The sequence below is a fragment of the Euleptes europaea genome, chromosome 1 (genome assembly GCF_029931775.1).
Source record: "Euleptes europaea isolate rEulEur1 chromosome 1, rEulEur1.hap1, whole genome shotgun sequence".
NCBI classification, from domain to species: Eukaryota; Metazoa; Chordata; class Lepidosauria; order Squamata; family Sphaerodactylidae; genus Euleptes; species Euleptes europaea.
The window spans coordinates 113,683,110-113,710,236 of NC_079312.1; the positions used below are offsets into that span (position 1 = coordinate 113,683,110).

Consider the following 27,127-nt stretch of genomic DNA (forward strand, 5'->3'; position numbering starts at 1 on the left):
ATGACACCAGGCTGTTACCTTGAGCGGCTGGGGTGTCCAACAAGGCAGAAAGGCTTTGAAAGTTTTGGGAATGAGATTGGATGACTTGACATTTGTGGTTCACGTGGTGCTGGAGTCTTTGGGAATTCAGTTCCATTCAGGCCACGGGGGGGAAGCCGTGGAAAGCGATGGCCAGAGTTGTGGCTCAGGTCTCTCAATAGCCTGATCCGCCTTTACAAAAAAAAATGAAGTTGGAGCAAAATGAAATGGAGTGAGATGTGAAGAGTTCAGGCACCCACTGAGCGCCTGCATCCTGGAAAGGAACAGGGAATGACTGACCTTGGGAAGGGGTGGCGAGGGGCCCACCCTCTGTCTTTGGGGGCCCTGAATCCCTTTTCCCTGCAGCATTAACAAAATAGAGTCAACACCCTGACCCTGATGGTAAACCAACAAGGAGGTGTGTGCTTGGGGCCCTCTGCCCACCCAGTACAGGTGCCTGAGCCATAACGCAGAGGGGTTTTCCCCTTTCCACGTGGCTTAAATTCACCCAGGCTCTGGCTTGCCTGTCTCAGTCTGCCTCATGATAGCCTTGCCTGCTCCTCTCTGAGGGCTCCACGTTGCTTTCATTCGGGATTGGACAGTGAGGCTATGGGTTTGCGCGTGTGTGCGGCGCAAAGGAAGAGGTAATCACACTCTGCCTCTTCGCTCCCTTCCTTCCTTCGGCCAGCCTGGAGAGGGCGGGGGCATTTTGGAATAGGGGCGCAGCATCAGCGCTGGGGGCTCCCGTAGGCCTGACCTGTCTCGCCCAGTTGGCCATTTGGCCCTGCACTCACCTTTCTCTTTTTTTCACTAGACTGATTTTGAGAAGACGAAATCCCGACAGGAGCAAGAAGAGAAGCTCATCATTTCCGCCTGGTATAACATGGTGAGTTTGGCGTAGGCGCGAGGGGTATGGCAAGAGGAAGCCCGGCTTGCTGCAGGGCTGGCTGTAGCGGCTTGTCTGAATTGTATGCATGTGCAGTTGAGTGCTGCGCATCTGGGATCAGGCATGCGGTGCAGAATCCCTCATGGTGAGAATGCTGGCCTTCTGGGACACATTTCTAGACGTTACGGTTGGAATGCGGTGCTCGGAACAGCCACAGGCTTTGCCAAGTGAAACCACTGAAGCCCGAAGCGGGGGGGCTTTGCTGGACTTCCCATCGTTGAAAAGGAGAATTTGTGTGTTATCTTGCCCTTCCCCTGCATATAGCAGAAACCGCAAAACTTATTATGCGGATGGTAACTTCATTGCAAACTTACATTGTTGTTAAGGGAAAAGGTAAAGGTGGTCCCCTGTGCAAGCACCAGGGCATTCCTGACCCATGGGTGATGCCACATCCCGACGTTTACTAGGCAGACTGTGTTTACAGGGTGGTTTGCCGCTGCCTTCCCTAGTCATCTACACTTGACCCCCAGCATGCTGGGTACTCATTTTACCAACCTCAGAAGGATGGAAGGCTGAGTCAACCTTGATCCGGCTACCTGATACTGACTTCTGTCGGGATTGAACTCAGGTCGTGAACAGAGCTTTTGACTGCAGTACTGCAGCTTACCACTCTGAGCCACGGGGTCGTACACTGTTTTAAATGCTAATTAGGCACAGAGAATGTGATGGTAAAGCAACTTTCGGCATCTCCATGACTCAGAGGTTCGCCATTTTTGAATGCCGCATTTAGAATCCTTTGGCATGGATTACTGGCCAGAGCCCTGTCACAGAGGAAGAGTGGAAGATCCTGGTCCAAGGGCTCTGAAATACTGTTTTCCCCTCCCCTTGCCTCCCACTGCAGGGCCTGGCACTGCACCAACGAGCCACAGAGGAGCGATCCTCCACCTCTACAAATGTCCAGTCCTTCTTGGCCCAGCAGAGATTGGCTACCAACGCTCGCCGAAGCCACCTGAGCAGGGCTCAGCCCTTGCTGCTCCGATACGCTGGCCCTGACAAGGCTTCTCAGTTGTCCTGATCCGGTGATGCTGCCCTGTGGCTCTTCTGGTGAATGTTGGCTTTGGACACAGTGTTCAAAGCGGGTATAACCTCTGTCTCATGCAATAGCATCTCCTTGGGGAAAGTCCAGAGCATCCATTTGACTGTCGGGATTAATTCTCTGCCGCTTAAGATTCTTCCTGCGCTGAGCCTCGGTGCTTCGGGGTGTGCATGTTGGGGTGTGAAGAGTCATGGGCAGCAGAGGGTTGAGTCTTCCCTAGCGGACGCAGACCTGCCTATTCCCTCTCTCAGCAGAGTTTGGGTCTCCGGGGGTGGGGTGAGGGAAAGCAGTGCCTCGAATGGTGGGAAGCACCCTTCACTGCCACTCCTTACCCATCTCTTCTCAAGTTCTGGTTTGCAGGCGGCTCGCGCTTCTTAATATTTCAAAGCGTTCCTTCCCTGAGGAGCTCATCCTTGTGTGGGATGTCCTTGACTGCTGTCGGCTGGCATCTGTGAAGGTGCCCTCCAGGTGTTGGCGATTAGCGTGTTGCTCCTCTGATCTCGGTCCCAGGTGCAGCTTCAAAGGTGGCACCTGTCTCTTTTCCCTTCCCCATTTTGCCTCCGGCTGCCTGCAGGGGCTGAGCTGCCTCTGCCAGAACTTTCCCTAGGTGGCTCGTGGCTCCCTTCCAAGAAGGGACCGGGCTTTGAAAAACAATCAACACTGAACTGACTTGAGGGATGATGAGAGCCTACAGTCCTGCCCTTTAATAGGTTGTGTGCACATTGTCTTCTCAGCAATATTTTGAGTCTGGTTCCCCCCCCCCCCCCCTTTTAATACGTGTCTGGTTTTTTTCCAGTTAGTATGCCTTCCCTTCTTGGATTATGTTTCCATTATGGTGGGAACGGTGAGATGCGGTATCCTTTTAAAACCAGTTCTTTAAACGTTTTGATTTTTAGTAAAAAAAATCTTACTTTTAATGATGTAAATTATACGTTTTATATAGCTATCTTACCAGTCCAGGCTGGCATCTCTTTATTTTTCTATCGGATAAGACGCCTGGTTTACAGTGATACAGGGGAAATGTCTAGTATCTTTACACTGCAAATAAAAACACTAACATCTTTGCTGTGGTTTTTGATTTCTGTCACAGGGTCAGGTGCTTCATTGGGCAGTAATCTTGCTCTAGGAGGTTGAGGCCCTAGCAATTCCTTGGCCTGGTTTTCAGCACTGATGGGGAAAACTTTGCAGTTACTTGTGGTTTCTTAAATTAACCAGTTCAGGGCTCAATAAGTGTCAGACAAAGAGATGAGCACTGAGTGTGGGGAACTAATATGGAGAGAATATGTCTGATTTCGGACTGGCTTTCCCAGCTGAAGAAAATTTCTAGCGCTCCTATTAATGTGAGAAATGAAGCTGAAAACAGTAATTTTCTTGAGAGGAAGAACGGCAGGAATCATAGAATTATAGAGTTGGAAGGGACCACAGGGTCATCTAGTCCAACCCCCTGCACAATGCAGGAAATTGACAACTACCTCCCCACACACACACCCAGTGCCCAGAAGATGGCCAAGATGCCCCCTCCCATGAATTGCCCAAGTTCATAGAATCAGCATTGCTGACAGATGGCCATCCAGCCTCGGCTTAAAAACCTCCAGGGAAGGAGAGTTTACCACCTCCCGAGGAAGCCTGTCTCACTGAGGAAATGCTCTAACTGTTAGAAAATTCTTCCTACTGTCTAGATGGAAATTCTTCTAGACGTTAGGAAGAATAAGAGAACATACAACTCCTCTGATCCCTGCTGGCTGGAACAGGTGGATTGCTAAAACAACTAAGATTGTCCCAATATTTCCTATCCTGCAACAGGATGGGATTAATTGTTCTTACTGTGCAAACCTCAGCAGAAGTGCTGGCTTTCAGTAGCATCATATGTCAGATTGACCGAGCATGGAGGGTTCCGAAAGTAGTTACAGATTAGATAAGGCATATAAGATCCATAGGAAACAATATTGCACAGGGATGGTTACTGGCATGGAAGAGTTAAAGGAGATTTGTCTAAAATAGTTTATATTCACCATGTGGCACTGGGACTTCTCTTCCTTTCTGCCAGCAATTTTTAATATAGTGGTAATGAACTTGATCTCACAGTAGGTGGCAGCATTGATCTAAATTAGAAAGGGAAGGCCATCTCTAGTTGTACAGTGAGTACCTTCACTGGTGTCTCCAAGCATGGGTCAAGTGCTACCTGATCAGATAGTAAGCCTAAAAACTTATTTGTTTTTCCATTAAGATATGGCTGGTTTTTTTACTTGCATAGTAATAAAATACATATGTACACTGGCAATAACTAGTTTCCTTGTCTGGAAGAGATGGAAACCTCAGAGTAATGCAGCTGCTACAATGTGTAACTACTTTCTGTTGCTAATTGGGAACTTTAAAAATACAGGTTGCTGCCTTTATGAGCAACTGTGATTACAAACAAGTATGGCAGAACTTTTTTTTATTGACCTTTAGAAAAAGGGCTGATTTTTATATGCTGACTTTTTCTACCTTTTAAGGAGAATCAACCCAGCTTACAATCTCCTTCCCTTCCCCTCCCCACAACAGGCACCTTGTGAGGTAGGTGGGGCTGAGAGAGTCTGGAAAAAACTGTGACTAGCCCAAGGTCACCCAGCTGGCTTCATGTGTAAGAGTGGGGAAACCAACCCGGTTCTCCAGATTAGAGTCCACCACGCTTAATCACTACACCACACTGGCTTTATTGCCTGGTATAATGGAGAAGGTGTGAACACCTGAACTCCTGAAGCTGCCTTAAACTAAATCAGACCCTTGGTCCATCAAAGTCAGTATTGTGTACTCAGACCAGCAGCAGCTCTCCAGGGTCTCAGGCAGAGGTCTTTCACCTCACCTACTTGCCTAGTCCCTTTAACTGGAGATGCTGGGGATTGAACCTGGGACCTTCTGTATGCCAAGCAGATGCTCTACCACTGAGCCACAGCCCTTCCCCCACAGGTGTGTGTGTGTGTGTGTAAGACTATAGATAGAAAGCACAGATTCCACCCCGCTTTCCTACAACATATGTCCCATCCAATGGGGTGCAACCGACAACGCAAAGGAAGTTGAAGCTAGTGCAGTGGAGGGAGCTTTCACTCTCATGATGCCCACCTATTCTTTCCAGGATCAGAGGGGCATGCCTATTATATTAGATGCTGTGGAATACAGGCAGGATAATGCTGCTGCAGTGGGTTGTTTTTTTTTCTTTTTCTTTTTTGTGGTCTTCCTAGAGGCACCTAGTTGGCCACTGGGTAAACAGACTGCTGGACTTGATGGGCCTTGGTCTGGTCCAGCATGGCTTTTCTTATGTTCTTTATACCCTGAAAAACTTGTCGGTCTCTAAGGTGCTACTGGACTGAAATCTAGCTCTCTGTAAGCTGCATTTGAATCTTGCTGGAGTGCTGTATTAAAGAGCAGCATTGTGTTGGTACATAGCCCCCCCAAGCATTAGACAAAATACAAATTAGATTTTAAATTAATTCCTTTAAAATGTTATTAAACACATCCATAGAGAAAGATCTGGAGGGGAAAGTTCTGTAGTCTTTGCCATTCTTTTTTCCCCTTCCTGCCCCCACCCCCCTCACCTGATTACTGTACAAGAAGAATTAAGAAACAATGAAGGATTAAGACCAGCCCTGCACAGAATGGAAACTGCAAGAGCAGCCCTTGTGTCCATCTCTGACCGCTTTAGAACCTGCAGAAATCAAAGTGAGAGCCAATGGAAAGGGTGTGTGCGTTGCTGGAAAGAGAAAGAATCGGATTACTCTTGTTCTATCTTGTGCTGTGGGCCTGTGCCACAATATGCCAGTAGAGAGTTTCATTCAGCCTCCATTTTATTCCTGTGTATAGCATTATTGTTGGTTTTTAAATTGGTTAAACTTGCTTAAGGATATACTGAATGTACAGAATGTATTATACGATACTTGCGCCGCTTCTTTTGGAGCATCTTCTACTTTATGTATCGGATATTTAACTGGTCACAGACCGTTTTAATAAACTGTATGCCAGTAGAGAGAGGTGCGCAGCCCAGGTGGCTTTTTACAAGCATCTTTGTCCAGTGCCAGCTCTCTCAGAGGAAGGCTGGTGAATAAATTTTCTTGGCACCCTCCGCTGCAAAGGGGGCGACACCAGTCTCACTACGTTGGTCCCCTAGGTTCTGCTGCCCCTGAAACCAATGGTACCCTAATTATGGGACAACCCTTGATTTAGCATCAGTCAGATCTGTCAAGACTGAAGTATTAACTCATGCCACGTTTTCTTCCTCAATGGGGCTCTGCAGCCAGGGGGGGTAGCTGACTGTGGGGAGGCCCTTACTGGGTGCTTCCTTTGTGGGGTGAAAGAAGGGAGCATCTGAAGCACCATGGTCTGGGGAAGGCTGAGAAGAGGCGTCAGCTGTAGCGGGCACAGATGTATCCAGAAGGGACACGGCCTCTTGACTGGGCAAGCTCTGAGTCGGGTCATTCATCCGGTCATCGGGGGCCTCAGGGAGGTCGTCGTGCAGGTCTGCAGCTAAGTCAGCGGCGTCAGGGTCGGGCTCCCCATCTACCTCAAAGTGGACACTGTTGACAGGCACGGATTGCCCGGGAGGCCCGCAGCTGCAGTCTGTGGTCTGCGTATCCTGACAGAGGCAGCTGTAGGTCGTGGAGGCTTCAGAGACGCAGCTGTTCTTGCGCCTCAGCAGGGACAGTCGGCGCCCAAAGCCGCCAGGGGCGGGGGCCGTGGCAAGGAAGCGGTTCAGGAGGTGAGCGGGTACATTGCGGCCATGATCGAGGCCCTCGTTCCGTAGAGGCTGGAACTGCATGTCTTCCTTGGCCAGGCTGTGAACCGAGAAAGGATATTAGAGGGAGCCAACTCAGCTGCCCCAGTATGCAGTACGACTGCTGAGGTAGGTGACTTTCACATGAACACATGAAGTTGCCTTATAATGAATCAGACCCTCGGTCCATCAAAGTCAATATTGTCTACTCAGACCGGCAGCAGCTCTCCAGGGTCTCAGGCAGGGGTCTTTAACATCACCTCCTTGCCTAGTCCCTTTAATTGGAGATGCTGGGGATTGAACCTGGGACCTTCTGCACACCAAGCAGAGGCTCTACCACTGAGCCACAGCCCCTCCCCTAAGTTCTCCAGGGTCTCAGGCAGGGGTCTTTCACATCATCTCCTTGCCTAGTCCCTTTAATTGGAGATGATGGATTGAACCTGGGATCTTCTGGAAGGCAGATGCTCTGTCACTGAGCCCTCAAACACTATGCTGTGGTAGAACAGTATTACCGTCAGTGGTGAACCAAGGTGGGGTGTTCTGAAGCCATTATTGTGCAAGAAGACATTTTACCTTACACCAGACAGAATGTGAAGAAAATGCCAGCTGCCCTTTCTCTGAGAGGACACTCCCCCAATAGTACAACCTCGATCCCCACCCACCTCATGCAGCTGTGAAAAGGGAGTCTTTCCCATAACAAAGATCTTCTGAATCCAGTGATTCTGACTAAACCTTCATATTCAGAGGCGGTAAACCTCTGAATCCTGGTGCCAGGGAGCAACATCGGGGAAGGCCTCAAACACTATGCAATCTTGTTGGTCAAGTACCTGGTTGGCCACTGCGGGAGACAGGACACTGGACTAGATGGACTTTTGGTCTGATCTGCTCTTATGGAAGGTCCTTACCCTGCCCTCTAGCACTTACGTTATATCAAAGGTGGATCCCTGGAAGGATGGCTGATGCAGCATGGAAACCGTGGCTGCCGTGTACGGGGCTCGAGGATTTGAGGCATCCCAATACCGATCCTTTTCCAGGAGGGGAAGGTCCCCATACATTTCATCCACAGCCATCATGGATACCTGGGAACAAAGGGAGGACCACATGAGACCTTTTAAAAGCAAGAGGGGCCACGGCCAGGAGCTGAGAACTAGCACTCCTTCGTATCGTTAGGCCCTAGTCTTGGGTTTGTGATTAATGGATAATGGAGATGGTCCTTGTAATTAATGGATGATGGAGATGGTCCTTTGCTTACAAGGGTTTGTAATTAATGGATGATAATGGTCCTTTGCTTACAAGGGTTTGTAATTAATGGATGATGGAGATGGTCCTTTGCTTACAAAGTCAGCTGCTTTGGCTCTGAACAGAAGAAGGGTGGACTGACCTGCAAATTCCGGTCAATCAGTAGGTTGGTTTCAAAATCATCATCGTCCTCCCCAAAAGGGTTGATGAGTTGTTCAGCCACCTGCATGGGATGCATATTCACAGTAAGGAGGAGACTCTCCTTCTAGGCTAGACTTTGTCATCCCTCCACTTGCCTTATTTGTTGCCACAACAACGTGATAACAAACACGGTAACCGTTCCAGAATCACCTGACCCCCCCATCTGCTTCCACATCCCTAATTCATCTAAACCTGTCATACCTTCAGCCATCCAACATAGAAGAAAAACTGCAGCAGTGTAAAAACAGGGACAAGCAGATCCAGATCATGTCCTCTATAACCCTGGTCTGGGTCAAGGAATTGCCGCCCAATGAGACAAGCTACAAAGAAGCTGTACACTGCAATAGTGACCACCTGTGGAAGCAGGAGAAGGGGCAGGTAAAACGACTGTGGTGTCACAGCATTCCGAGAGCACTGGTTTAAAGATTTCCCTGCTCTGTGGTTTTTGGATTAGTATGCAAGAATGACTCAGAATCACACCGTTTGTCCTAGCCTTAATCGTTTTTTTGTACACAAGAGTTCAGTGTTGCTAAGCAAGAAGTAAGAGAATGAATGTTAACACGAATAAGCTCTTCTCAAATTATTTAATGGAACTTTTGGACCCAGGGCTAAGGGGAGCATTTACAACGGCACGATTTCAAATGATGCCTTCAGCTTATACCCTGGTAGATATTAAAAAATTCCCCATAATCTAAGGCCCTGTTCCACGGGTTCAATAGAGGACCTCCCACATATTTTGTTTAATTGCCCATTTTATGACTCCATTCATTTTAACCCAGTATATTCCAGATGTATTAGATACAGTTGAGGGCCGAGTCAGATTTTTAATGGCAGATATTAACTCAAAGATCACACTTAGCGTGCCTTTTTTTATCATGTTAGCTAAGCAAGAAGTAAGAGAATGAATGTTAACACGCTTCCAGCCCTTGTTTATATAGAAGAATTCTAAGTTTTGGATTCATGCACAAGATAGCACCTTCACATTCTTGATTGATAAATCTCAAGTGGCTAGTTCCCCACATTCTATAAAGAGTTACTAATATAATTACCACTTCCCAAGTGAATGTGGAAACAACAGGAACTATTCACGTTTTTAATCCAAAAATGATTTGTGTGTGTTAAAGGTAACTGATCTACAGAAATTGATCAGAAGTACATGGTAGTGATTGTGGGCACACAACTAGAGAATAGTAATTATTCTGGACTAGTAGGCACTTTAGGGGATCTAAATTGCATATGTCCCACATAATACTGGTGTCTGTGAATTGCTATTCCATACACAGTGTCATCTCCAGTTGAAGAAAGCAGCAGTGGCAGGCCTGGGTCAATGGCTGGTTTTTTGGAGCACAAAATAGTCTCTATAGCTCAACATATGGTAGTTCCTTCATCAGCAAAGAGGTGAGGTAGACACTTTTTCACTTGAAGAAAAGATTCCTGGAGTCTGCCTTCTTGGCTCTGAGGTGAATTCCAACTGTGGCACGAGAGAATCACCTGACACCCCCATTTCTCTCTGTGCAGCTGTGTGAGAGGAACTAAGGCGTGTGCAGGGGACAATTGATATGTGAGAGGGAAGCGTTTAACCCTTTCCCCACATACCGATTCTCCTGTTCAAATGTATCTCAGATAATTTTAATGTTCTCTCCAGCTGGGCTCCAAAACCCAAAGTAAGCCCAGCCTGAGGGGACAAGCGCCCCTTCCCACATGCCGATTCTTCCTTACAAGTGGCCTCTCCCCCTGTCCCTACATTTGCGTGATCTTTTTAAACGCTGGCTGGATAAGGTAAGATGTAGTTTCAGCCTCTAGAAGTACTGGCAGAGAAGAAGCACATGTACTTAAGCATTGCTTCCTTTGTATCCTTTAACAGAGCCTGGTCTGGCGGTTAAAGGGTACACAAAAGCTGAAGCTGCTTCACAAGATGTACATTATAACCCCTGTTCACGAGTGGGAGACGAGTCACCGTTCAGCAGTGAGGTCCGTAACTTGCCTGTGTGTAGACTAGTGGTACACTGATCCAGTCGTAGTGGAAGAGCATGCTGCATTTGCCTCGGAAAATATTCAACTCCTGAACAAAGAGAACAGCCATTACTAAATGTGAGACATGGAAACATCTGTTGAGCGAAAGCTCTTACATGTTTCCAGAACAAGGAAAGACATAGAAAAGCCATTCTCTTCCCTCTGTTCAATATTCAGGTCACCCTGTAAGGCCCCTTGAGTCAGAGGAAAACGTAGGCCACGGGATGAGGGAGACACAGTCTCCGTCAAGACACCAAACGCGACAAGGGTAGCTGCTCAGGGCAGTGTACACCGTTCGCCCTTCTCCTTGTTACCCTCACGTCAGTACTGTGAGGTAGGTTTGAATGAGGGAGAATGACTGGCCCGTGGTCACCAAGCAAGATTCCTTGCAGGGGTATGCACCTGCATCTCCCACCTCCTAGTTCAGCATTCAAACTATGAAAACACACAGGCTCTCATGATGGAGATCCCAGCCTCACCTCCATGAGCAGCTTAAGTGCATGACTGTCCTGAATGCGGCCCTCTTTGCGTGCCTGGGCAGCTAAGTTCATAAACCAGACACAAGGGATCCAGTATTTGTTGTAGGAAGAGTTCAGGTTCTCAAATTTCTTGCGCTCCTCCCGCGTCATAAACCCTGAAAAGCAGAGACAGAGAGCAGGTTGGGAGAATGGCTAAGACTGCACAGCCTTCAGCTGTATCCATGGAGTAGGTTCAGTCATGTGATTTCACAATGTTTATTCAGTATAGTTTATTGCAGTGTTTCCCAACCTGTGGGTCGCAAAGCCTCTGTAAGTAGGGTTTCCAACCTCCAGGTGGTAGCTGGAAATCTCCCGCTATTACAACTGATCTCCAGCTGATAGAGATCAGTTCACCTGGAGAAAATGGCTGCTTTGGCAATTGGACTCTATGGCATTGAAGTCCCTCCCCTTCCCAAACCCTGCCCTCCTCAAACTCTGCCCCAAAAACCTCCCGCTGGTGGCGAAGAGGGACCTGGCAACCCTCTCTGCAAGTAGGATGAGGGCCAGTCCTCCATAATGGCCACCTCTGCCTTTTCCATTGCTCTCTTTCCATCTTGGAAACCTAGATCTGCCCCTGGAAACAGCCTCTTCCATGTCATGCATTAGTTGGTATTTATTCTTCCCTTCATGTACATGTCGATCAAGTGAAATGTGTCCTGATGGGCACTAGAGTGAGTGAGAATCTTAGAGGGGAGTAGAGGGAATGATTGAGAAGGGGAAGGAGAGAGAATTCCATAGATGCTCAATCTTTGTAATTTGCACACAGATCTAGAAGAGAAAGCATTTTTTATTTAAGTGGCCTAACCATATGGTCATTCATAGGGTCGCCATGAATCAGAAGCGACTTGACTGCACTTAACACACACACAACCATATGTTACATTCTCCTCAAGTTCCCTCTCCCATGTCGGTCCTGGTCCTGTTAACCAGGGAGTTCTTGTTGGCTGAGTGATTATGCAACAGAGCTGCACAAACTAATTAAAGTGTAGAGAAAGCTTTATTTAGGAATTATGGTACTTGATAGTGGAAATAAAGATATAAATCGGTTTCTAATCCTTGAGTTTGTTCCATGTAAACATCTTCCTTTATCTCTCCGTGTAGAAAGTCAGTCTTTATTAGGGGTGTGCGTTCAGCAAAGCCGAACCAAAACCCAACCCCCCACCCCGAAAAAATACCTTTTCGGTATATTCTGGGTTTTTTTCTTTAAAAAATGGTGACAATTCAAAGGGAGCCGAAAAGCAGATCTTTGAATCATGCCGAATATTTTCAGGCAGCTTCAACCCACTGCCATTTTTAAAAAAATGGAAAATTTGGAAAAGAACCATAAAGAACTATTCAGTTACATGGCGGCTGCAGGAAGAGTGGTCCTGGCAGCAGTATGGAAACAAGAAGATGTTCCAGAATTAGAGAGATGGTAACAGAAAATGACAGAATATGCGGTGATGGCCAAATTAACCAACACGCTGAAAGGAAAAACGATGGAAGAATTTCAAAAGAAATGGGAATGTTATTTTGAGTATGCTAACTGGAAACTATAAGAATAGACAATGAATAGAGATTATACAGAGAGTTAAAATAAGAGATGAAGTTATAATAAAACAGAAATATTAGACATAAGTTTATAATGTTAGTAATAAAAACCTTGGAATTAAGAACTGGAAGCAACTAGAGGATGTATTAATTAGTATTAGCATTGCTAAGCATATATGTTAGATATTGACTTATTGTGGTATTATTTTAAAATGTTAATTGATTGCCCTGGAAGAAGCCCAATTCGTAAACAAATGGGCATGTGTATGTGTAAAAAAATGTTAATTGAAATATATATTTTTTAAAAGACTCCCTCCCCTCTCTCCCCCTCCCCTCCCCCTTGCCTACCTGCTTGGTCAGTAGGGTTGCCAGGTCCCTCTTTGCCACTGGTGGGAGGTTTTTGGGGTGGAGCTTGAGGACAGCAGGGTTTGAGAAGGGGAGGGACTTCAATGCCATAGACTCCATTTGCCAAAGCGGCCATTTTCTCCAGGGGAACTGATCTTTATCGGCTGGAGTTCAGTTGTAATAGCAGGAGATCTCCAGCTAGTACCTGGAAGTTGGCAACCCTAACGGTGAGGCTGGTGCAGAACTCCCCTGCTGCCGCATCTGGGTTCTCGGTGGCACAGAGCTGCATGCAAGGGTCGGCCTAGCTGAGCCCAGCTTGCAGCTCTGCGCAAGCCATGCGCCTCTGGGCTCCACCTGGGGCTCGGAGGAGGCAGCTGTGTGCACAGAGCTGCAAGCTGACATAGGCCCAGCCAGTCCTGGCTCACAGTTCTGCCAGGTCCTTGCCGCCACCTTTGGGCTCCACCTGGGGCTCGGAGGCAGCAGCATGCACACAGCTTAGGGTTGCCAACCTCCAGGTACTAGCTGGAGATCTCCTGCTATTACAGCTGATCTCCAGCCGATCACACTGCGGATCTTAACCGACTGTAAATCGGTGCTCTGTTCCTTGTTCTGTCAAGTAATTGTCATCTCATGTCCCATGTATCCCTCTCAATTATCCGTCTGGATTACCAGCGGCTTTCTTTGGAATCTGTTACTGACCGTTGCCACATATGTTTCAGTTTTCCCAGTACTTTACTTTTCTCTTTAATTACAGTAGGTAGATCACAGTATATTTTGAGCGGTCATCAATAAAGGTTAGCTCATGTTTATTTTCATTAGGCGTTTGAGTTTTAATGGGTGCACTATCACTGTGTATTAGCCCTCAAGGATGCTGTTTGGCTTGTGCCCTGCTTCTTAAAGCTTGGCCTAGTCCCCTTTGCTTTGATGCAGCATATATACTTCTTTGCATCAGCACATTTGGTCATTAGCATCCCTTTCATTAAATTCTTGCTTTCAAGATGGCTTATTGCATAATTGTCCCTATAACCCAATCTTCTATGCCACAATCTGGAACAATTCTAGTGATTACTAGAATTGCTTTGCAAAGCTTATTTTCTCTCTATGACACTGAAGTCTGTATAAATCCTCACACACCTCACCTGTTGCAATTAATTCACCGTTGTCTCTGATAAAAACATTTTATCTCCAAAAGTGGCTTTTATTCCTCTCTTTGTCATTTGTCTTACAGAGATAAGATTATTCTCTCACCTTGGGGCATACAAGCAATCTATAACAATGGCTTCTCAATAAGGTTACCAGCCTCCAGGTACTAGCTGGAGATCTACTGGGATTACAAGCGATCTCCAGCTGATAGAGATCAGTTCACCTGGAGAAAATGGCTGCTTTGGAAGATGGATTCTATGGCATTATGCCCCAGTGTAGTCCCTCCCCTTCCCAAACCCCACCTTCCTCAGGCTCCGCCCCAAAAATCTCCAGGTATTTTCCAACCCGGGGCTGGCAACCCTACTTCTCGAATTTCACCATTTGGAAGCTTGCAGTACAACATCCCAGAGCCAATGTTTTCAGCCCAGACGATTTTTCCATCTGCAATGTACAATTTCTCTTTCCTTTGTTCCATCTAATGTTTCAAAGAAACTTCTATCACGGCACATGTGCAAAGTAGCACCAAAGTCAATGTACCAAGTAGTGGTTTTTGTGCACCCTTGAGATAACAGAAAGCTTTTCTTTTTGGCTATTCATTAACTTTGTTGAGCCTTTCTGCTTCCCTCTCACTTTATGGGGATAGATCTCAATGGGTAGACGTGTTAGTCTGTCCGTAGCAGCAGAAAAGAGCAAGAGTCCAGAAGCCCCTTGAAGACTAACAATATTTCTGGCAGGGTATGAGCTTTCATGAGTAGGGTTGCCAGCTCCGGGTTCGAAATACCTGGAGATTTTGGGAGCGAAGCCTGAGGAGAGCGTGGTTTGGGGAGGGGAGGGACTTCAGTGCCATAGAGTCCAATTGCCAAAGCGGCCAATTTCTCCAGGTGGGCTGATCTCTATCAGCTGGAGATCAGTTGTAATAGCAGGAGATCTCCAGCTACCACCTGGAGGTTGGCAACCCTATTCATGAGTCACAGTTCACTTCTTCAGGTTTTCCTCTGAGTACTATCTGAGGGGCAACTTTGCTCGCTGTGTCCTGGTTTGCTGCAAGAATAGCAAATTAACTCACCTTTGTTGCTTATATTCAGAGCCATTTGAGGGGTCTCAGATCTTTTATGCTCCCTTGTACCCTCCTCCTCCATAACTCCTGACCCATAACTCTTTTCATGGACAAATGATCTTTAGCTTCTACTGCATGGCTCACATTTTCATATGATTGAATCAAGGATGATTACAGGCCTTCAGTCATTTTTATTCATCTAGCTACTCTTAAGTCTGTTTCCACAAGTGACAGTTAACGTTCTATTTTTTTGTATTTTCTGCTTCTGTAATTTGACGAATGCTAGCTAAAGAATACATTCCACTTACAAGTTATTCTCTTCCAGTTATTTCAACGATATTAGTGGCATTCAAGAAGGAGGAGGAGTTGGTTTTTATACCCCACTTTTCTCTACCTTTAAAAGTCTCAAAGTGGCTAACAATCCCCTCCCCACAACAGATTAAAAGGTATTCTGAGCATCACTATTAGAAAACAGTTTTTTAAGCCCTGCTATATGACCAGCCCTGACACTGGAGGTAGGGTACCATCGAAAGCGGTCCCCTTGCCATCTTTCCCTCCACCCTCCCATCCCTGTACTCCCATTCTCTTACTTTGTCAGTCTGTGAAGCACTCACCTGCCTCCACCACGTGGTCAATGGTAGGGAAGCGCTTGAACACCGCAGTGCTGACTGAGCGCAGGATCAACACTGCTGACAGGCTGCTGTACCGCATGAGTGTCCGCCGATAAAGCCGGCCACGGTCGTCGCCGCCTTGCACAGTCCCAGAGATGACACACATCAGCGGGTCAGGCATCGGCATGCAGGTGTACTGGCTCCACCACCTGTTCACCACCAGTGTCACATAGAAGCCTGAATGAACCCGGGAGAAGGGGAGGGTTACAGTAAAGCTTGGCCCCTTAACAGTCCGATGTGAGCTAACTTGAAGGCCTGGGCTCAGGCCCAGAACCTGTTCTGCAAACTCAAGCTCAGTCTTGCAAACAGACAACTTAGTAAGAATGTATCTGAACACCTGCAAAGTGCCTTTCCACCTTCAGTGAGTAACCAAAGTCAGCCCCAAAATACGCAGGATTAAGAAAACAGGCTCCTGGATACAGGGAACTGTTTTCAGCTAGTTTTGAGCAGGGCTAAGAATACTTTTAGGAGCCCCGTGGCGTGGAGTGGTAAGCTGCAGTACTGCAGTCCAAGCTCTGCTCACGACCTGAGTTTGATCCTGACGGAAGTCGGTTTCAGGTAGCTGGCTCAAGGTTGACTCAGCCATCCTTCCGAGGTTGGTAAAATGAGTACCCAACTTGCTGGGGGTAAAGTGTAGATGACTGGGGAAGGCAATGGCAAACCACCCCGTAAACATCGTCTGCCTAGTAAACATAGTGATGTGACATCATTCCATTGGTCAGTAATGACCCGGCGCTTGCACGGGGGACTACCTTTACCTACAGAGATTATGCTTTGGCAGATCTCTTACATAACTGACAAAACTATCCTGGATCTCAGCAGAACCATTTATGTTGAGATGTTGGCCTAACAACATGACCCTCTTAATTCTGAAATGGGGCCCAAACTTCTCAAGCCAACAGCACTTTGTAAATGGTACTGTAGGAATCTGAGAAGTAAAAGGAGAAAGCCTGCCAAAGGGTTAGGCTTGGGGGTTGAGGATTCTCAGCCTTCCATCCTTCTGAGGTTGGTAAAATTAGTACATAGCTTGCTTGGGGTAAAGTGTAGGCGACTGGGGAAGGCGATGGCAAACCACCCCATAGACATAGTCTGCCTAGTAAACATCATGATATGATGTCACCCCATGGGTCAGTAATGACCGGGTGCTTGCACCTTTACCTTTTTAAGAATAGTTCTGCTGGTTCAGACGAGTCCAGCATCTTGTTTCACACAGTGGCCAACAGCTACTTGGGTAGAGGGCACTGCTTTCAAATAGCTCTGAGCTCCAGTACCTCTTCCTAGATGTATGACTAACACATATATTAGGTAAAGGTAAAGGTCCCCTGTGCAAGCACCGGGTCATTACTGACCCATGGGGTGACGTCACATCCCGACGTTTACTAGGCAGACTTCATTTACGGGGTGGTTTGCCAGTGCCTTTCCCAGTCGTCTTCCCTTTACCCCTGGCAAGCTGGGTACTCATTTTACCAACCTCGGAAGGACAGAAGGCTGAGTCGACCTTGAGCCGGCTACCTGAAACCGACTTCCGTTGGGATCGAACTCAGGTCGTGAGCAGAGCTTTTGACTGCAGTACTGCAGCTTACCACTCTGCACCACAGGGCTCTTAAATACATATATTAACCATCCACATTCTAACCAGTTTTCAGATAGGGCTATTAAAGCCCATATTATCCTCTGCTGTGCCTTGCCTTGACTGTCTACCCAAACCAGTAGCGGTTCTTTGCTCAGTGATAGAACAACTGCTTGGCATGCAGAAGGTCCCAGGTTCAATGCCCCGACATCTCCAGCTAAAAGGGACCAGGCAAGTAGGTGATGTGAAAGACCTCTGACTGAGACCCTGGAGAGTGGCTGTCGGTTTGAGTAGACAATACTGACTTGATGGACCAAAGGTCTGATTCAGTATAAGGCAGCTTCCTGTGTTCACTTAGAATTTTATTCTGTGTTGCCCACTGACCCCATGCAGCAGGCAAAGAGAAAACAACAAAACAAGCTCGGCCAGTTTCAGGTGGAGTTAGATGGGGACACAGGCATCAGGGTGGAGCATCTGCTCCCATGGGAAGGGGATCGGTGTTTGAGCATCTCACCCAAAACAAAGGAGACAGGAATGAGGTTGGCATAGTTGTCGCAGTAAATGACCACCTTTTCGAAATACCGTTTCTGATCTTCACTTAAGACATAGCTAGAAGTGGGAATAAGAAGGAGACAAGGATTAGGAGGGTGTGTGCTCACAGCTGGCTTCTCACACCCACATGTACACGCAAGGACAAGCTTGCCAGGACCCACCCATTCACACTCATGCAAGAGGAGAGTCTCACCTGAAGGGCAAGTACAGGCTTTGAAATGGAAACAATGGATGTCTGTAAACATTAGGATGTATCCACACATAAATATTGGGGAAATAAAAAATTAAAAAAAAAATAGAAATCTGTACTTTCCCATCCATGCGGCAGCTCTCCCGCTTTGACTGCAGTCTTTTTTCTTTTTTTTTTTACAAAATCAGCAGGTTTAGGAAAAATGGTGGCAAAGCAGGAGAAAAGCCAGAAGGTGCATGAAGGCACCAGGACGCCATATGGAAGCTCTTTTCAAACAAACCAACCACCGTAGTGTGAGAGCCAAACTGGACCAAACCAATTGGGTCGCAGGGTGGCAAAATATGTCCTTATGGTCTAGCGCTGAAAATCAGGTGGACGGGTGGGGGTAGGATTTGAACTCAGACAGGTGGGACTTGACAGACGGTATGAGACAGGAAGCCTGAAGATACTTTCACACACTACCTCTCATTACCAATATTTCTAAGGTTCAACACCACGATGAAATGGGAGCAGGAACAGCCACATAAACAAGTCCTCCTGGGGGAGGGGGGGGGAAGAGGAGCCCATTCTCTTCTGTAGGCTCTGACTGACTGCTGGTTATTCCCAGATCAGTCCGAAACGACATAATTATAGTTGTTGTAAAAAGAGGTGGAGATGGCCCTCTGGGGAGTGCCGGATTTATACATTTAACACCCTCCCCCCTCCACAAACCCCACTAAAAATAAACGGTCTTAGGAAATCAGAATTGCTTTATGGAGTTGTTTCAAGGGTAGCTGGACCAAACAGAAGATGTATCACCAGTCCTTGAGCAGTATGGGGAGGGGCCATGGCTCAGTGGTAGAGCATCTGCTTGGCGTGCAGAAGGTCCTGGGTTCAATCCCCGGCATCTCCAGTTAAAGGGACTAGGCAATTAGGTGAGGTGAAAGACCTCTGCCTGAGACCTTGGAGAGCTGCTGGTGGTGTGAGTAGTCAATACTGACTCTGATGGACCAAGTATAAGGCAGCTTCATGTGCGTGTGTGTTAAAGGTTTTAACCTTTAAAGCCTTACACAGTCTGGGACCCTTGTATCTTCGGGACCGTCTCTCCTGGTATACCCCCCGAAGAGCATTACGCTCTGCTGACAATAATCTGTTGGTGGTCCCCGCCCCGAGAAATGTGCGGCTGTCCTCGGCCAGGGCCTTTTCGGTCCTGGCCCCGGCCTGGTGGAATGCTCTGCCGAATAACATCAGGGCCCTGCGGGATTAAGTAAGATCTGCGCTGGCCTCCCTACTCCCCACCCTCAGTTTATGACCTATTTGAGGGTGGATAGCCGAACCGATTATATATTATGGTTCCTGCTACAGTATGCACCGATTATATACCTGCTACAGTATGCACCTATATACGGCGACCATCTTTTAAACTAATCGGGTTGTTCTGTGGTTTTATGGTTTTATATATTTTATTGTTATATTGGAAATTTTGGTGTTGTAACCCGCCCTGAGCCCGGCCTTGCCGGGGGAGGGAGGGCTAGAAATACAAAAATAAATAAATAAATTAGTGTTGGGATTTGCCACAAATATGAGTGTGTCTCCAACGTGTCCACTTACCGATAGGTGACGCTGAGTGCCACGTATACGACAAAGAAGGCCAGGAACTCCTTGTAGAGCAACTTGTAGATGCTTCCACGCCAGAGCAACAGCAGCTTATAGAAGCCGCCAAATCGGGCATTGGCCACCCGGGCTGTGTATGTCACTGTCATTGCTGAACACAGAGAACACAAGTGGGCCTCCTGCGCAGGGAGAAGCAGGGTTAGGTCTCCATGACTAAAAGCACCCCCATCAGCAGCACTGTCTTGCTTTCTGCATAGGGGTGCCAGCTCCGGGTTGGGAAATACCTGGAGGTTTTTGGGGCAGAGCCTGAGGAGGGCAGGGTTTGGGGGAAGGGAGGGACTTCAATGCCATAGAGTCCAATTGCCAAGGCGGCTGTTTTCTCCAGGTGAACCCATGAGGGATCACCATAAATCAGCTGTGACTTGATGCTGCTTTACACACAGGTAATCCCTTTGGCTAGCTAAGGGCCTTACTTAAGGTTGCCAACCTCCAGGTGGTAGCTGGAGATCTCCTGCTATTACAACTGATCCCCAGGCGATAGAAATCAGTTCCCCTGGAAAAAATGGCTGCTTTGGCAATTGGACTCTATGGCACTGAAGTCCCTCCCCTCTCCAAACTCCGCCCTCCTCAAGCTCCACCGCCAAAATCTCCCAAGTATTTCACAACCCGGAGCTGGCAAAACCTAGCCTTACTCCTGATAAGACATTTCAGAAAATTGCTCCAATGACCCTTTTCATTGCTACCTTAGGAGAATCATGTCATCTCCAGCAGAGAGAGGAGCAAGCTAAAGTTAAACACAGGGTAGGTTTTCTTTCATTGTTCTGTTGTAAAAGACACGGTTAAATGGGAAGGATATCGACAGCCCTTCCTATGCAGGCATCCAGTCAAAACAAAATCCCAGAGATCAGACTGAGCCTGTACTTCCATGCTATTTCTAGGGTTGCCAGGTCCCTCTTCGTAACCTGCAGGAAGTTTTGGGGTGGAGCCTGAGGAGGGACTTCAATGCCATAGAGTCCAATTGCCAAAGCGGCCATTTTCTCCAGGGGAATTGATCTCTATCGGCTGGAGATCAGTTGTAATAGCAGGAGACCTGCAGCTACTACCTGGAGGTTATAACAATTAGCAGCACGTGGGCTCTATAAATAGGAAAGAACAACGCTGTAAAGCTTACAAGTGAAAAGAAATACAATTTATGAGCTAGTGTTAGCCAACAATTAGATATCAACTTAAAAAACCACTTGCATATGTACAAAAATTTCATGAAAAACTCAATAAGGATTCATTCATCTGAAAGAATGTGCACGCCAACACACCAAAGATTCAATTCATCTTGGACAATGTCAATTTGTACATGGCACAACTTAAAAATGAAAATAAAGATGAAAATGATAAGCCAGTTAATGAGCTACAACAATTGTAGAAGGTCAATAATTTACACAAGTGCGCAACAAACACAACCGTTTGAAAACAGCAATTGATGCAACAGTGCTAAGTTGTTAAACACAAAATAATGCGGGCAACGATTTAGTCTCAGAGAAGCCGCAATGAGAATTAGAGTGGGGAGGGGAAGAAAACCTCCGTTCCAAAAGAAATTATAAGGCTCACAGTCCATTCAGAATGGGGCCAATTGGCGCCAAGGAGGCGAACGTTCCTAGAGGGATACGGGGCAATTTCTGTCCCGTCAGCGCGGGGCTTGACCCAAAAGGTGGGTAAGAGAAATTACTTGTGGAGGCATGTGCCGTCTCTTGATGATTACCCCACTGGGGGGAGAAAGCGGACAGAGAGACAGGGGGACGGGTAGACGGACGTGTAACCGGTCAGAACACGTTTCGATTCTTCATCAGCAAATTTAAATATTGCGGTTCTGCGGTCCCGGCTTTAAGTAACTCTGTGTCAGAAGCCGGTGTGATTCCAACGTAGTCCAAAGGACCTTGCGAAGAAAGCATGTGGCAAATTGCCTGGAATAGAGTCTGGGGCACGTAGCCTCTCTGGAGTGATGCTAGGGTTGCCAGGTCCCTCTTCGTAACTGGCGGGAGATTTTTGGGGTGGAGCCTGAGGAGGGGCTTCAATGCCATAGAGTCCAATTGCCAAAGCAGCCATTTTCTCCAGAGGAACTGATCTCTATCGGCTGGAGATCAGTTGTAATAGCAGGAGACCTTCAGCTACTACCTGGAGGTTGGCAACCCTAGCTATTTCCAACCAGGCAGGAATCAACTTCCCAGGTGTCACAGCACGCAGAATTTTGACGGTGGGAGACCAGCTGCCATTGGTAAATAATTCTCTTTCAGCATCAGTGATCTCATCTACCAAATGGGAAGTATTGTAGCCTGTCTCAGTATGGCTAAGAAGACCATGTGGAAACTTACATTCTGTGTAGGGCTGCCAACCTCCAGGTGGTGGCTGGAGATCTCCTGCAATTGCAACTGATCTTCAGGCGGCAGAGATCAGTTTATCTGGAGAAAATGGTTGCTTTGGAAGGTGGAGTCTATGGCTCTGAAGTCCCTCCCCTCCCCAAACCCCGCCCTCCTCAGGCTCCACCCCAAAATCTCCAGGTATTTCCAAACGCAGAGCTGGCAACAGTTATACTGGATTTGATCTGGCGATTAGCTTGCACAGAGATCATGGACAGGGTTGCCATCCTCCAGGTAGTAGCTGGAGATCTGCTATTACAACTGAACTCCAGCCGACAGAGATCAGTTCCCTCTGGAGAAAATGGCCGCTTTGGCAATTGGACTCTATGGCATTGAAGTCCCTCCCCTCCCCCAACACCATCCTCCTCAGGCTCCGCCCCAAAAATCTCCTGCTGGTGGTTAAGCGGGACCTGGCCACCCTCTTGACTGAGAAGATATGGAGTTGCGATTCCTGCTCCCAAATTTCTCACAAGCAGCAGACAAAACCTACGAAGAGTCTTGCTGGGCCTAATATATTTATCCTGGAACAAGTTTTTGTGGGCCAAAGCCCATTTCAACAAATGCATGAAACAGTCACCTGGGTAAGTAAATCTATCCATATACATAGTATACATACATACACACCCTCACCCACAACAAGGCAAGACAAAAACAATCCTTTTCTAGATCAAGGTCAAATGGTCAAGCAATGTAAGAGACAGCAGGCGTGTCCCAGTCGTATGCATAAGACAAATGAATGAAGAAGTATGCATAAAACAAATGAGCATGGGTGTGACCCACTCCCATTAACTTCCAATCTATAGTGTAAACAAACAACTAAAGAGCAACTCTTGACCCTGAAAAGATGCCAAGGAGAATACCGTTTAGCATTGGAACTCCCCTGAGGCAAGTGCCATTCCAATCCCTTGTATTGGTTACCATACTAAGCTTTACCATGAAAGGACAGAACAGATTATGAAATAGCATCGAGTGCATTACAATATTCCAAAGGTGAATTGGTTCTAGACAGGTAAGTTAGGGTCAGTTATGAAAGACGCTTAAAATTATGACATTCAACTTGATCAAAAGCCCCACTGCAATTGTAGATCTGGGGTCTCAGGTGGTCCTAGGTGCCGGAGTGACTTCTGTCTCTAGGGTTGCCAGGTCCGGGTTGGGAAATACTGGAGATTTTGGGGGTGGAGTCTGAAAAGGGTGGTGCTTGAGAAAGAGAGGGACTTTGATGGGGTATAATGCTATAGAATATACACATTCGAAATGATGGACAACCATCACCATCACTGCCACCCTGGTCTTAATTCAGAAATGGCCAATTGCAAGTATCAGCACAACATGAGGGGTCTGAATTGACTGGGAGGGGGAGATGTTGCATGGCATCATATCTTTCCAGAGGAACACATTCTCACGCTGTTGTTTGGAAATTATAGTATTTATCTGGACGGAATTAAATTTACAAAGGATAGAATGATTCACTGCTCAGCATGCATCAATTAAAAACCTATGGGTTGGTTGGCTAAAACGGTAACTTGGTTGGCTTTCTTGAAGACAACTCTTTTAAAAACAGGAGTACCAAATTTCTCTCCCAAGGGGTTGAATTCACACTGCATTTTATGATCCATTTGCATGCCCTGCCCTTGTGGGACAGAAGATCTAGGAGCTAAGGACTTGTTCTGCAAATTGCATACATTCCATTTAAATTCTCAGATCAGTTTCAACAACCAAGGAACAAGCAATCAGCATAGCAACTGCCTTTTGCAGTGTCTAGTCTGAGGAACGCATACATCATTAATAGTCTCAATTCAAAATTACAAGCGGTAGAACTTTTGGGAGCACAGAAGTCTTCCCCCGCCCCCCCTACGACCCAGTATTGTCTGTTACAAGGTGGGTAAATTTAAATGCCAGGCCTGGGATTCCACACTTTGACAGCATTCCTAAACCATTCATAGTGAGAATTCATACAAAACAAATCCCAGAAAGAAGGCTGTTGTTACTTAGTTAAGAGACTAAAGAGAGACATCAGAAACCTCTGCGTAGGGTCACCAGGTCCCTCTTCGCCACCGGTGGGAGGTTTTGGGGCGGAGCCTGAGGAGGGCGGGTTTTGGGGAGGGGAGGGACTTCTATGCCATAGAGTCCAATTGCCAAAGTTGCCATTTTCTCCAGGGAAACTGATCTCTATTGGCTGGAGATCAGTTGTAATAGCAGGAGAGCTCCAGCTAATACCTGGAGGTTGGCAACCCTACCACTCTGGCATCTTATAGGTTTAAGTTATGTTCATAGTGCAGCTCCCCACGTTGCTGGTAGCACGATTTAGTCTGAAACTGGAAGAACAAGAAACATAAAAAAGGAGAAAGAGAGGCTAAATTATAGGGGCTGGGTATAACAGTCCCTTGTTTGGTTTGCACCCTTGGCCTTTGGCTTGGACTACTGGAGACCAGTTTGAGGCTTAGCACAAAAAGTGTGTGGCTTATGGGTGCGGGATCAGTGTGTCCAACACCTGAGAAATCCTCTGCCTGGGAACCATCTTGACTGCAAGCTTATTGTGGCCTGCGCTTTTCCAGACTACAGCCTTTGCGCCTCATGAAGCAAGCTGCACTCATGGGGAAAAAATATCACCTCACGCTTATAACCCTTTGGATCATGTTATATTGGATGTGTTTTGCGACTGAGTTTGTAGAAACATCTGGCAACTAAGTCTGAATGGTAAAAAATGTGTGTATGAGTGGGTCCCTTTCACTTTCCGTGGAAAAACCTGTCCTGTCTTCCCGCAACAGCCCTTTCCTTGCATAGCAATCCACTCCTGTTAAGGGTCTCACAGAATGCAATTGGATAGAGGTCTGACTAGTCAGATGACAGTGTATCATCCTGCCCAGAAGTAGCTATTGGCATGAGATCCTCACCAGCCGCAGCCTGGTAGCATCCCCCTCCCTGCATCTGAGGCATTCCTTTGAGAGTTTCTTTTTGCCTGCTTGTTTTTCCAAGTTGAATTGAGAAATCAGATTTCCCCCACTGTGCAGACTGCAATCAAACCTTCCTGGCTTAACAATACCAGGCAAGAACTTTGAAGGGGGCCCGCTTCCCAGACTACCTAAATGAGCTCTTTCATTAAAGCCCATTTTTCGTCCCTCAAAAGATCTAAGGCTATTGTGTGAGCTGACCTCGCTCTCTCTCTCAACAAATAGCCAAAGATCATGTTTGTCTTTCCCTTGAGGGCAACTAAAACAAAAATAATGTAACTTTATGGTTGCTAACAACCTGGAGAAAAAAAGTCCTGTCCTAGCTACTAACAATAGTTGGGCTGCTGCCACATTCTGGACCAGCTGTAGTTTCTGGGTTCTCTTCAAGGAAAGCCCCACACAGAGTGGAATTCTAGAAATCCAACTACAAGGTTACAGAAGCATAGCCAGATCGGCTGAGTCTAGACAACAAGAGAGTTGGCAAATCCGATGCAGCTGATAGAAGATGCTCCGGGGGCCCCATGCCAACCTGCTTTTCAAAGAGCAAGGCAGGATCTATGAGCACCCCCCAATCTCTTAACCTTCCCTGAAAAAGCCAACATCATTCAATTTGGACACGTGGATCCAGTCCCTCTAGAATACTGGCCTTCCCGACCAGAATTAAATCTGTCTTGTCTTTATTCAGATCCAGCTTTTTCTGCCTTAGCCACTTGACGACAGCCACAAAGCACCGGTTCACAACCAAAGTAGAAGCATCTGGAGGCTTGGATAATGAAACACAGAGCTGGGTGTCATATACATACTGATGACACCCAACCCCCAAACTCGGGACAATCTCATTCAGTGGTAGGGTTGCCAAGTCCCTCTTCGCTACCAGCGGGAGATTTTTGGGGAGGAGCCTGAGGAGGGTGAGGTTTGGGGAGGGGAGGGACTTCAGTGGCATAGAGTCCCGTTGTAAAAGTGGCCAGGTGATCGGATCTCTATCGGCTGGAGATCAGTTGTCATAGTGGGAGATCTCCAGCTATTACCTGGAGGTTGGTAACCCTATTCAGCAGCCTCATGTGTATATTAAAGAGCATGGTTGAGAAATAGAACCCTGTGGCACCCTCCAACGCAAATTCCACCCAGTCGCTCCTGTATCTCCAATGGAGAGAGACTCTCTGAGCGAAAACCGCACAGTCGCTTTAGCCTCCTTTATTCCCTTTTTCAGCCAGGGTTCAGCCAGGATTGAACGCATACATTTAGTTGAACGTGTGTTCGATCCTAGCTAAATATTGGCTGAAACAGGGAATAAAGGAGGCTAAAGCGACCGTGCGTTTTCGCCTTTTGTGTCTGTTCAGACAGAAAAGAGCGAAACCACCGAAGGGCTATGCCTTTAATGTGTGTGTGTGAAGTGCCGTCAAGTCACAGCTGATTTATGGCGACCCCTTTCGGGGTTTTCATGGCAAGAGACTAACAGAGGATGCCTTTAATACCAACTCCATAATCAAGCCGGTGGCTAAGAATGGAGTGGTCAACTGTATTAAAGGCCACTGACAGATTCAACAGTATCAAGAGATAAGACTGTCCCCTGTCCACAAAGACCATCAGCAAGTGCAACTCAAGCTGGCTCAATACCAAATCCAAGCCTGAAACCAGATTGAAATGGGTCAAATGGCTTATGGCACGGAGGAAAATAACATCACCTGATAAGTAACATCCTATTAAGCCTTTATTGAAGGGGCAGGATGTTTTCTCTCCAGGCTGCTGGTAGCCCTAAAAGAAGTATGCACCAGTGTGGTGCGGGGAGATGTCTGCAGGCCAAAATGACCATAAATAGGGTTACCAAGTTCCAGGTGGTGGCTAGAGATCTCCCGCTATTACAACTGATCTCCAGGCGACAGAGATCAGTTCACCTGGAGAAAATGGCCATTTTGGAAGGTGGACTATATGGCTTTATACCCTGTTGAAGTCCCTCCCCTCCTCAAAACCCGCCCGCCTCAGGCTCCACCCCCAAAATCTCCAGGTATTTCCCAACTCAGTGCTGGCACCCCTAACCATAAAGTATTAACTGTTCTGAATTGGGGTTATTAAAGCATTCTGGCCAACAGGCTTGGTCTGCCTGAGGCAAGTTTTTACCAGAAGAAAATCATGCTGGAGTCCTTGCAATGGAATTTTCCCGGGATACGTGATGCCCTGCTACCTCTAGGAGTGAGATCCAACTGTCTACATCCCAGTAAGCAGTTAACAGCACTGTGAGCAGCATCCCTAGTGAACAGTGATTCACAATCTCCACAACGATCATACACACATAGGTTAAAACAAATCCATACTTAGGGGTGGCCACTTTTTCAGAGAACTTGTTAGAGGCCTATGACCCGTCTAGGATTGCCAACCACCAGGTGGTGGCTGGAGAA

At 47.0% G+C, this 27,127-nt stretch overlaps 2 protein-coding genes across 2 annotated transcripts in view; one reads left to right on the plus strand and one right to left on the minus strand.

Moving 5' to 3' along the window:
• HOOK2 (hook microtubule tethering protein 2) overlaps positions 1-1,979 on the plus strand; it is a 31,170-nt gene extending 29,191 nt beyond the window's left edge. Inside the window, exons 21-22 of the mRNA XM_056855344.1 lie at positions 833-904; positions 1,806-1,979. Coding sequence (XP_056711322.1) covers positions 833-904; positions 1,806-1,979 — 246 coding nt within the window. The remainder of the gene's footprint in view (positions 1-832; positions 905-1,805) is intronic.
• Positions 1,980-6,234: 4,255 nt separating this feature from the next.
• Positions 6,235-19,518, minus strand: BEST2 (bestrophin 2). Its single transcript, XM_056861651.1, has 9 exons — positions 19,367-19,518; positions 17,549-17,643; positions 15,408-15,641; positions 10,680-10,834; positions 10,172-10,249; positions 8,389-8,541; positions 8,129-8,209; positions 7,672-7,826; positions 6,235-6,808 (listed from the first exon to the last, which is right to left on the minus strand). Exons 1-9 carry the CDS (start codon positions 19,516-19,518, stop codon positions 6,235-6,237), a joined length of 1,677 nt encoding a protein of 558 aa, XP_056717629.1.
• Between the last annotated feature and the right edge of the window lie 7,609 nt (positions 19,519-27,127).